Here is a 12,477-nt window from a genome sequence, read left to right on the forward strand (position 1 = left end):
TTTGTAGGCATATGAAAATATGAAAAAGATGTTTCAACCTCTTTTTTAGTAATTGCATAGGATGAACTAGGGCTGATGACAATGGCAGCAGATGACAATAATTGTAACACAGTAGATGGGTTCATTGGGGTTTAGCTGCATCACTGACTGCTGCATTCTTCATGTCAATGCTGAAGCTGAGAAAATGGTGCAGCAGACAACTCCTACAATTGCTATTTGAGAGCTGTGCTAAATTGATTCTTATTCCGAGTTTAGTCAATGTAGTGGAGGATCAATTTTCTGTATATGCCAGGTTCATGGTGAGAGCGTATTTGAAGAAAAATGTTGACACAGACTCGAGCTCATGACACTTATTAAGTACAAATAAACAACTGCTGAGAATTTGGCACTGCTATTAGAAACCATTCTTTAGTTCTTTCAATAAAGAAACTTCTGATACTTCTGATCAGTTAAATTTTGACGGGAGTTTCAGTTCGGTCAACATTTTGTCTGAACCTGGCCAGCTGAAGTGAGCAAGATTTCATATGTGAGTGAAGTTTTACATTTATTATTTTAATGATTACAATAAAGACAGATATTTTTAAAAAATCTTAAATTGAACAGTTAAAGATGTATCATATTTCATCCATTGTTTCACTGAAATCTCATGAAATCAAATGAAATAAATTCTGTGCCAAGCTTTGCAAGTGACACGATTTTAATAAGCACATACCTGTAGATGTATGCTTTGTCCAGAATAGCTTCCAATCGATCGTTAAACTCAAAGAATGTGTTATGCTGAATGGAAAACAAATGACAGTAGTCCAATCACTATTCTTCACTGCACATCTTTTTCTAATAGTACCGACATTAGTTCACATAGATATTTTGGAAATAATGGATTTTTCAGTACTCTGACTTTCTTTAAACATTTAACTAAATGATGAAATGCAAAGCAAAGATGAGAATTGAGTTAAAAATTATTTTGGGTATTCAGCGCCCTGTTAATCAGACTGTACAAATAACCTTGCTGTTTAGGTTGGAGTGCTTCAGATGAATAACGTCTACGTCTTCAAACATATGTAATTACTTGGGCCACTTTATCAGAGACAATTACACACATAAAAATCCCTTTTTGCTCTTCCTGGAATTCGAGTAATTCTTAGTAAATGATCATATGTATGAAAACCCACATACTAGAAGATACTATGTTGTAACAATTGTTTCAGTATTGAATTACTCCTGTTAATTATTTGTATTTTACCTTTAGTGATAGCCTTTAATATTTACATGTAGCTTTTTTCTTTGTTTTTGTTCAGTGCACATCTGTTTGCCCAATACTAGGTACTGTTTAACTTTTCATTGTTTCATATTTTTTGGTTTTGATTTATGGAATTTTGAAGTTTTCTTGAAAACTGAAGTGAAGAGCACCCTCATTTTATTCTCACAGTTCTTGTTCTACCTCCACCTTTAAATGAGTTCCATTTTTTGTCAACCTATTTCTTGTATGAAGGGCAATGTATTTAGTGACAGAATGACCTGCTAGGTAACAGGAAATGCAGACAACAATGCAGTTGTCTAGTACCTTCTCAGTCCCTTCATTACACAAGTCCAGATGTCTTTAGATTCAATTGCAAAAGTAGGTTTACACATTAAATATGCTGTGTGTAGTTTACGTTGTCCTTAAAATTCCCTCCCTTACTTGTGAGCATATGACATTACCAAGAGAAGGAGAAAATACATTAGTATTAATTAGTGAACTTAAATTATTATTTTTATATCTTTGAAAACTAATTGGTAATTTAAGGTTAATCTAAGTTAAATAATGGAAACAAACCAGCCTTAATCATAAAGCACTTCTTGAAAGTAGGAAATAATAAAGCTAGAAGAGAAATAAGAGAATAAAGGCTTCATTTGGCTAAATTGTATCTTGTACTTTTTGTTGGCTTATTTACTGATTTTGTAGCTTATACTGAAGATATTTTCCAGTTTCTAAATTTCATATTCCTAATATTATAAACAACTTCCCACTGCATTGTAAAATCATTTATGTGTGGTTAACCATCCATCATTAATACAGATCTTACCTTTAGCATCTTATTTACTCTAAATGCTGGATTAAATCCAAAGAAGAAGTATAAAATGTCAAACGGCAATACTGATATCACATCGAGCTGTTAAAGAGCAGAGAGGTCAGTTTAAACTTCACAATATTCTTAATGCATTTACTTGCTGACAAAAATCTACTTTGATTGAAACGTGATTATGTCTAATATTTGAACAGTTAGCATGCTATGCCAATAACTGCCAAAGTTCTGGAGGAAGATTATCACTTTGAAAACACTAACAGCTTTGCTCTACCCTGCTTTCAAATCCCTCGTGCCTGAGATTTTCATCTGTTTCATAGGGATTATCAACAGTAACTCAGATATTTGATTGCTGATACATTCTGTTATACCAGTTAAAGTTGTGACAAGAATAAAATGATAGGTATGTGGCTGGTGAGTAGAGGTGGGGAGAGTACTCCATGAGTGCTTCTTTGCAGTTCTGTGTCTTTTAAAACCAGGCTACCTAAAGCAGTCTAGGGAAACACAATGAATAAGACTCTCTGCTTGCAACCTGCAGAAGGCACATGTTCTGAACAACAGATTCATCGTAGGATGATAAGTTTGGATGTTTGGTTTAGTTTGGTGGGTTTTGTTTCTTTGTTTTTTTGTTTTTAAATATTGGGTTTTGTTATATTTGGATGCTTCTCATATCGTCTTTCTGCAATACATCAGCTGTGTGATTACTCTTCTTATCTATCTACTATATTCTTTCCAAGAGTACTGTGGAGAGAAAGAACATTATGGCAAGCTTGGATTTGCCTTTTTAAAGCTCCTGTGGTGCCTTGCTTTGTTGCTAATATGATTTGGGAACAAAAGAAGGATGTTGAACTGTAGGCTTTACCTCACTGTAATCAGGAATGCCTTCACCCTGAGAGACTTAATTTGTGTTGGCAGCTACTAGCCTGCAGCACTGACCTTTTATCCCATGCAAGTAAGGTGCAGTTAATACCTGAACTCTGAAAAAAAAGCAAACCAAACAAAAAAACTGCTTGAGGGCAAACATGACCTCTCTCCCTCTCTCAGAGACATGTCTAAGGAGGCAACATTTAGTCAGAAGTTCTTTAACATCAATAACTGTTAATTATTATTTAATCATGTGACAAATTCCCTTATCACTTTAATTCTGCAGAAATCAAGGGCACTAAATATACTGCAACTGTGAACTTAAAATAAAACTTTACATATCCTTTTAGTTCTCGTGCTGTAAGTTTGACTCTGTCCTAAACACTTGCCCGTGTAGTGTATATCCTGCACTTTTAGATAGCTTAACCTCAAGTATTTAAGTACTGATAACACAGTCACTGAGACAAATTTAAATCTGAAACAAGGCAGGTACAAAAGTATTTACAGTAAAGTAAGGGGCAATAACTGAGATTAAAGAGATGTGGGCTTAGTGTCACAGAACTGTATGTGTATCAGGAATTCAATAGACCACTCTGTTGGCAAAAACAATATTTAGGAACAAAATGAACAGAATGCATCTTAGTTTTTACAAAGTGGAATGAGAATCAAGACTCTTAGTTTGAATTTTCGTTTTCTTGTTTGAGTGATGACCTGTTCAGTATCACATATAAGAGTTCACCAAATAGAGTTATCATCTAGCTTCAACATTTCTTCTTTTGTTTAATGAATCTCTGGCAAACTATGCTATTGTCTTTCAGTTTGTGTGGGGATGACCTCAGATAAATTAATCAAAACAAAGATTATTATTAATTCTCTTTTATTCATTTATTATTATTCAGAATAATATTTATAATTATTCTGTTTTGCAATTAAACACTGTTTATGAAGATGGCAATATTCAGGTGGTGAACACTAACATGCCATCAAGCCAGTGTTTTCTGGTGATGTTCTTAAACCAACTGGGAGCTTCAATAGATTAAAAAAACCACCTGTGAAATCCTACAGCCAGAACTTACATATTGACAATGGTAACCCAGGGTCTGCTCACCCGAAACTTCACAGAGCTGTGGTAGAATTTCTTCATTTCCACTTTGTCCGACTACAGTGATAATAAAAAGAGAAAAAAAGCATAGTCAAGAGCAGAATGTCAAGAATGAGTCTCTGTCTTTCAACAATATTAGTAATTCTCTTCTGATATTAGGGATGATGACAGTTATATTAATGTTCTAAATGTATGAATGGAGAAATATCTGTAGGAAGAAGTAGTGGTTTCATTAGACAAGTTTACATCAGACCAGATTCTATTAGACTTACTTGAAAAAAATCAGGTTTGGGATTTGTCTGATTTTTTTTTCAAGTAAGTCTGACTGTTATTTGGTAAATGCTGCATTTTTCCCACAGATCTTCCCTCTCAAGATATCAGTACCGGTTCGTGCTTGATCCAAACCCCTTCAGTTTCAGGGCTGAAAACTATTTAGCTTCAGTGGTTCCAAGAAAACTGCAAAGAACATTTCTGATGGTGCTGTACAAAATTAGCTCTTTGAGAGACAGCATTAACATGCTAGCACTATTAACATAATAATCAACATTGTGTTCATTAGTAATTGTTATCTATTTATTTTTAAATTACTCTCCATGGCAACTGATGCTAATACCTTAACAAGAAAGGGTAATCCCAAGTATCTAAAGGAATGTTATCTTTTATTATACTTTCTGTACTTGTACCAGGTACATTTCAAAAACAGCTTTAAAATCTTAAGGATATTTCTATGCCATCTTTACACTATTATCAGTTTAAGCATTAAGCTATATTCAGGAGATCAGGCTGTCGGTGATCTCTTCATGCCCTAAAATCTATGAATTGTACAAACAGCTTCAAGGGAAATACAAGGTAAGCTTCCTACATTAGACTTTTAACCTTGCTCATAAAACTTGAATTTTGTTGGATTTAGGCATGATTGCCACTGAATGTCTTGGCATGGAAAAATACATTATACTGCACTGAGTTTAATATCCATCTGCACTATATTTGCACAGTTTTATCTGAGATTTCTCTGTAAAGGTATCAGTAATATCTTGTATGCACAATGTGTAAAATTTTATGTAAAATCACTGAACTAAGGCTAGTTTCAAATTACATTTGAGGATAGATAATTCTGAATTTTCCGTCTGTTGGGTACAGTAGTGTCACACTGAAGTTATCTAAAGTAATTTTTTTCAGCATTAGGTTTTCTTCTATAAGAAGTCAAAGAAGTTAAAAAATCAAAGTAGGGAAGATTTTAAAGAATAGTTAATATCTAGATCCTCCTTTGATATGTTAAGGGCAGGCTTTTACCATTTTCCAGATACTTCCTTAGAGTTTTACTCTGAATTTTTCTATAGAAAGATAATAAAAAAATAGTAGCAAGAAGCAATAGTAAAGGTATATTTTTTCTCAAATAATATATTGCTAGTAATATCTTTTTCAAAGCATCTTGAAATTACAGGAATGCCTGTAAAAAAAATTTGGCAAATCCCCCCACAATCTTACAATCTGTAACAAAACACACATGGTGCAGAAAACATGAGCTGTCTTCAACTATGATTCTGTCACAAGGTAAATGGAGTGCTGAAAGATTCACACAAATGTAAAAACACACATAACATGTATGATTACATAGTCCTATAATCACTGTTTGCAGTGGAACTGCACCAAATTACTGTTGATATGAAAGACCTTTTGCCTGTTCTGACTGCTCTCATCTGTTACTTTCAAATTTTTTTTTTTCTTTCCTAAGAACGTAGGCAATGGATATGTTTCCTTCTTCTGAAATTGGATATTGGAAGCTCAGTGAAGAACATAGGTGTTCTTTGATAGATAAAAATGTTAAATAGATTTGGCATATCAGGAAAAAATACGTCAGATTAGAGAGAATTTCTTAACACACTTTAACATACAACTACTACCTGTGGAAATCCACTTTCAATACTTACTATTATATCTCCACCTTTTAAAAATTGCACTCTTGGCTGGAAAATCAGTAAGTCACACAGGTAGCAGATATCACAAATGATGTCTACAGCAACCCAATATATTGTATTACTTGGGGTTTGATATGGAAACACAAAACGAAGGGGAATAAACCAGCAATTCCAATTATAGGCAATTGTCACAAGCATGAGCCATGCTACGTAACGGCGATCTGAAAGAAAAAACATTGCGTTGTAATTAGAAGCATGAAGTTAGAATCGTTTCTCATTCCTTTAGATGCATTATACTACTGCAGTCTCTGGGAATGTTTCTTCCCAGAGGAACCTACATTCTCCCTTTTTCAATGGCACAGGTTGGTAAAGTGATATAGGTTGGAACTAGGAACCACACAAATAATTTGCAAAACAGAAAAAAGATGAATTTATGAAAGCATCTAGAATTTAATGCATCTGAAGAAACTCTATACCTTTTTCATGCTGCTGCTGTATACTATACCTGACAAAAGAATGATTTGACCCTAATGAATGGGATAGATTCTAGATCAAGAATCAGAAGACTTGAGGTTTAGTTGTGGTTGGTTTGCATGCTAGCTTTGTGCATACCATCTTTACAACTGTTGTCACTATTCATGTCTGTTTGGAATAAATGTTCTTTGGGGCAGGATCTGTGCATCCCTCTGAGTTGCAAACTGGAATGTGGATCTCACAGTGGCTCACAAGTACTATGTAATGCTAGGTCACATCAATCCACCTTTACCCCATTCTATTGCATCCACAGCTTCTGATTTACCTGTGTATGAGTCTATGCTGTCTGGTAGCTGCAGATACTCCATGTATTTTTTCAGTGGAGGTTTTTTGAATTTACAACACAGCATGTCACAGTAATGATCCTCCTCTGGCTTTGCTTCCACTTCTTCTTTCTTTTCTTCTTTTTTTTCTTCTTTTGGTGGTGGTGGAGGCTTCTTCTTTGATGGAGCTAGGCGCACAGAATGCCACAAAAGGTGACATTTTCAAAAAAGCTCAATTACTACACCCTGTTTTAACATGTACAAGACCCCCATCATTTTGAAAACTCTTCTAAAAACATTCAACAGTGACTAAAGCTACAATTTATCATGATATTGAATGCATTAGAATACAGACTGGAGAATAAAGGAAATAAGTGATTATAAGTTCCACAAATAGAACACAGGAGGTAAAAATGAGCAAAGAAATAATTAAAAAAAAGTAATTCCTTTGTCAACTGGTATAGTTTATAATATTTCAGTTCCTATTTTTATCCAGCTTGTTAAAAAACATATAAGCAGTAAATCGACCACGCTCAATTCTTTGTGAAAAGGAAAAAAAAATAAATCAAACTTTCCTCTAAAGAGGAAAAATATTGCATTTGTTTTATGTTTCATATTTTGCAAAAAGTAAATGTTTAATATCATATGAATTTGTTGTATTCAAAGCAGACACTTAAAATCCTCAGTGTCTCTGGAAGATTTCTGCTATGGCTAGATTTTATTTACTTTTGCACAGCAGATCTAATCTCAGAGTGACTAGTATCCAATCATAAGATATGTATGTTTCTTCATACATTTCAGATTCATCCACATAGGTATCTGGTATCTATGTTAATATATATAAAACTGCTTAGCAGGGATGATTCTATACATTGCCCAAGACTTTTTTCCCAAAATTCTTTAGTGACGTAATGCAAAGGGAGCTCGTACTGAAGGACCTGGTTTACTGTAGACTAATAATGATAGATTGAGTTCAATGGGCACAAACTGATTCATTTTAGTGGGCAAACTCTCTATAATTACTTGAAAATTTTATCATAGTATTTTCTGTTCCCACAAAATAGTTTTCAACAAATGCACAGCTACTTCTGGAGTCACTTACAAGCTTCAGGACTGCCTTCAGGGGAGGACAGCACTGGATCTTTCAGCTTTTCCTTATAGACTGTTGCCCTTTCCCGCATTTTTCTGACAATCTCTTGAAGCTGGGCATCAGCATATTCATTTGTTTGGAAACCTGAAGAAGTTGGCTTCTGTTTGCTAATTAAAACAAAATGAAAAAAAATTAATATACTGCAAAGCATTGGGAGGAAACTGTGTGTAAAGCCCAACTTTGCTTCTTTATTTGCCTTAAACATTTTGTCTGAAGGCTGGCCATTTGCATGTGTTTTGTGGCAACAGCAACGAATGGTGGAGGTGGTGCTGCAGGAGACCTTCCCAAGGGCAGAGCTTGGATTATCACCTGACGACCTCACCTGTGGAGTAAGCATTGCTCCCCCTTTCCAAGCTGAGAACATGGTCTGGACCCACTGCTACAGGGGCAGGTGATGCAGTGGCAGGTGCTGCCCCCTCCCACCCCACTTCCCAGCCTTCCTCCACCCACCAGACTCTCCTGGCTGGACCCTTCCAAAAGACACGTGGCAAGACCACCCCAACACATGGTGGTGGGGGTCAGATAGGCCTCATAAAAGAACTCACAAGGAGCCATGCAGGGGTGGCTCTGTGTTCTGATTCCCACACTCTCTCGTGCTCTCTCTTGCCCATCACTTTGATCGGACCAGCCTGGACCATGCAACCTGGAAGAAGCTGCTGCAATGATCATGTGTTCCTGAGGAACTGCTGCTGCCCATCGATGTGGTAATTTCTTTCCTTCTCCCTTTTTTTTTTTTTCTCTCTCTCTTTCTCTTTGTCTCCCTCTCATTACCTCACAGTTTACGTGTCAGATTGGATCCGAGTGACCTTGGTTGTGTTCAGGGATAAGACTGTGATCTAAACAGGTTGAGATTTGTTCCTGTAACTTTCAGAAGTTGCACCCCCACGTCTTGGCTGTGTACCCAAGTATTTTGGTCTGTTTATGTTTGTTGGAGCCAGAATAAATACTGCTTTTGATTTTTTCCTTGAGAGGGACTATGTTGACCTCCAGATCACTGCACAGATAAACAAACCCTCCCCCCCAAGTCAGCCTGGATGCAAACATGTGACTTGTAGATCCAGGGCATGGCATTTTGGTGCAGTGAACAGGGTTTATCTGTTTGCAACGTCTACAGGGTGAAAGACAATTATGATTTCCAACATGGCTATGATGGCTCCCTGGGATATGCTCTCTTTCTATTCCTCCCACTTGTCTTTAGCACTGTTGGTCATACTTGAAGCCCTGGCAGCAGCCGCATAGGTGGTTGCTCAGAAAGGAAGGTCAGAGACACTTAAAATTGAGAGAGAAGTGAAAGCACTGGAAACAGTGAATGAGGCTTTGGAGACAGACCTAGAGTCAGAGCAGGTAGCTCTGCTGAGAGCACCAAAGGCATGAGTCAACAGCTTGTGAATCGGAGAAATACATGCTCTCTTTCGACTGGGCAAGACAAAAAAGGCCTAGGCACAAGTTGACAGGTCATAGATCCAGGAAATATGCCCTGCCTTTCAAATGGGCAAGACAAAAAAGGCCTAGGCACAAGTTGACAGGTCATAGATCCAGGAAATATGCCCTGCCTTTCAAATGGGCAAGTTGATAGCTAGACACAGTGCTAATTTGCATTCTGAGCAGAAGTCAGACACTAAGACTGGCTGTTTATTGGCCACAGTGTTTATTCACATCACTTAATTCACGGTAAGTGGACACCTAAGTTAACTTCTATGTCAGCAGAGATTGATGGCTACGTCAATGTTGCAGTCTACACAACATTTCAGGCAGAAGAGGTTCTGTACCCTGCTCCCTGTATAGCCCATTTACACTAATGACTTCTCACTGCTGCTTATCACCAAGTTCTACTGATGCTCTGTAAAGCCTTGAGCTTATTTTGTGTATTTGCTAAGATACAATGCACGCTCTTACCATTTCTGCACAAAAATGTGCTCATCATTATATGGTAATATCCTAATGATGATAGGACATAACTGATGGGATATGACTGTTATGTGCAGGTAGAGGAGAAACACTGTGCTTACTTCATGCTTCCTAATCTTGGGAAAATTAATTTAATCTCATTTTTGTAAAGTATATCAGTCTATATGAGGTACCTCCCCCATATTTTACCAAGTGGAAGTCAAAAAGTAGTATGCCTGGTGAAGCTTCTTCTGTTTTCACTAAGAAGTTCCCCGCTGCATGTTTACTCAATGTCATGGTGACACTGAGCCCAAAAAGTTGTAGTAAATGGAGTTAACTCCAGTTGGAGGCCAGTCACAAGTGATGTCTCCCAGGGCTCAGTGCTGGGTCCAGTCCTGTTCAATGTCTTTATCAATGACCTGGATGAGGGGATAGAATGCACCCTTAGCAAGTTTGCAGACATTAAGCTGGGAGGAACTGTTAATCTGCTAAAGGATAGGGAGACTCTCCACAGGCATCTGAACAGGCTGGACCGCTGGGCTGAGACCAATGCATGAGGTTTAACAAGACCAAATGCCGGGTCCTGCACTTGGAGTACAACAACCCTGTGCAGTGCTACAGACTAGGAGAAGAGTGGCTAGAAAGCTGCTTGGAAGAGAAGGACCTGGAGGTGTTGGTTGACAGCCGACTGAACATGAGCCAGCAGTGTGCCCAGGTGGCCAAGAAGGCCAATGGCATCTTGGCTCGTATCAGAGGTTTTTCCAAACTGGTGATTTTATGATTCTGTGACTGAGCTGATACTCTGGCACCTGAAGCATTTCATCAAACCTGAAGACTGTTTTCAAACACCTGCACGCTCACATTCTGCCCCAAAACTGATGTTTTTGATAGGATCTATGTATATGGTGCAATTAGAAAATCTAGCTGAAGATATTTTTTGATCAAGTCTTCTGAAATTTCATCCACAATTACTTACTAATGTCTGATTATGCAAAAGGGCTGTTTTGGAGTACCACCCAGGTGGCCACTGGGCATACGTTTGGTTTTCCTCTATGTGAATATGTGAAGACCAGGATATGGAATTTCTTCTGTATGCTAGACTCAAGACTTTTCAGTTCATGTCACACACCGGTGAAAAATCTGGCTGGAAAAACCTATGACCAGCATGGGGCAGCTCAAGGTCTCCTCCCACAGAGATTTCAATAGTCACCCTGTACCAAAATTCTACCAGCTATCACCAGCACAGGGAATGCAGCAGAGAATTTTCTTTCTTTCTTGACAGTTTTTCAGCTCTGTCCCAAACAGCATGGAGATGTTGGTATTGCAGCAAGGGAAGAAGCTGACCAAGAGTGAGGGAAATTTGAAATTCCTAAATTCTTGAGAAGACCTTCCCAAAGATGAGTAGAGGGAAAGTGGTATGACAGCATCTTAAATAGGGAACAAATCAAAAACTTTCCAAACTGATCTTTGAATGAACACCATGTCTTCTGAAGACCTAAATTACTTTGAAGTTCTTAACAGAAGAAGCTAGATGAAGTAACTAGTAAGTAACTAAAAAAAGAGAATGTCAGAGTGGGTTGCATGTAGCTTTTTGAGAAGCACAGTTTTCTGGAACCACAATGCACATCACGGTGTTCAAGGAAGTATGATTTAAGGATGTGAAAATCCTTCAGCAATGAAATAATTGGATAAAGTGGAGATAAGCTCTTAAAAGCAGAAGAAGCAGAAGTCTGGAAGTATGTGGTTATCGTTCCTCTAATTTCAGTCTTCTGTAGTGTCTATTTTTTAAAATTCCCCAGATAGGAGATTAATCAAACAGTTCTGATACACTCTGTAATCTCATCACCGTTCCTTTTGTGTCACATATTCCCTTTGCTCAGGCCATCTGCAGTGTAATGAAATCCTTTCTTGTTTTAAGCTAACATGTCACAATTATTTTTTTCAGCTTTCATGTGAAGAATTTAAAATAATTCTTACTCTTTGCTGTTGCTCTGTTTCCTCAGGGCACTAGCTGTCTTATACTAAAATACACTTACTGCAAGTGTCATACCAAAGGCCCCTTCTATCTGCTTTCTAGGGATAAGCTATAAGATGCATGGAATTTTCTTCTTATTTCATAGCACTTCCAGTAAAAATTAAAGTCTCCTTTTTCATAAATTGGATCCTTCATCATTGCAGTGCAGCTCAAATGAGCCACATTGTTATTTATTACTGATTAGAAACTATGTAAACTTCTTTATTTGCCCACAGTTGATGAGAAATTGATTTTCCTTGCCCTACTTCTCATTTGGTTTGCATTATCTCTTCCTCTATTATTTTCTAGTAACAAAATGCATACTTTAAATTTACTCTGCTTAATACAGATGAAGGAGGCTGCATGTTGAATACTGCTAATTTGAAGTTGTGTATTTCACCTGTGCTTTGTGTGGAGGTGCACTTTTAATTGCCTTGTCTATTGAAGCCCTTCAAACTGCTTTCTGTCTCTTGCATTAGGCAGTGCTTTGCCATGAATTGGTGACACCAGTGGCGTGCAGCTGTCTTTCACTGCATGTGGTACTTTTAGTGGAAATTAGGGTCTGGCTCAGCAACTCCTGACTGGCTGGAGATCCTTTCTGTGGCAGAGTTGAGGTGCTTTCATCTTTTTGCCCTTTCTTTTTTGTTTGGGGATCTCTCCTTTACTGTGTGTGTCCTC

General features: G+C 37.4%; 1 protein-coding gene across 1 annotated transcript in view; it reads right to left on the reverse strand.

Annotated features, from left to right (window-relative positions):
- The window catches only part of CNGB3 (cyclic nucleotide gated channel subunit beta 3), a 58,839-nt gene that overhangs the window by 24,278 nt on the left and 22,084 nt on the right, over positions 1-12,477 (reverse strand). Inside the window, exons 4-9 of the mRNA XM_069854327.1 lie at positions 7,851-8,005; positions 6,751-6,936; positions 5,964-6,172; positions 4,039-4,089; positions 2,067-2,153; positions 713-777 (exon numbers count right to left, since the gene is read on the reverse strand). Of these exons, the coding sequence (XP_069710428.1) occupies positions 713-777; positions 2,067-2,153; positions 4,039-4,089; positions 5,964-6,172; positions 6,751-6,936; positions 7,851-8,005 (753 nt within the window). The remainder of the gene's footprint in view (positions 1-712; positions 778-2,066; positions 2,154-4,038; positions 4,090-5,963; positions 6,173-6,750; positions 6,937-7,850; positions 8,006-12,477) is intronic.

This window comes from Phaenicophaeus curvirostris, chromosome 3 (genome assembly GCF_032191515.1).
Source record: "Phaenicophaeus curvirostris isolate KB17595 chromosome 3, BPBGC_Pcur_1.0, whole genome shotgun sequence".
Lineage (NCBI taxonomy): Eukaryota > Metazoa > Chordata > Aves > Cuculiformes > Cuculidae > Phaenicophaeus > Phaenicophaeus curvirostris.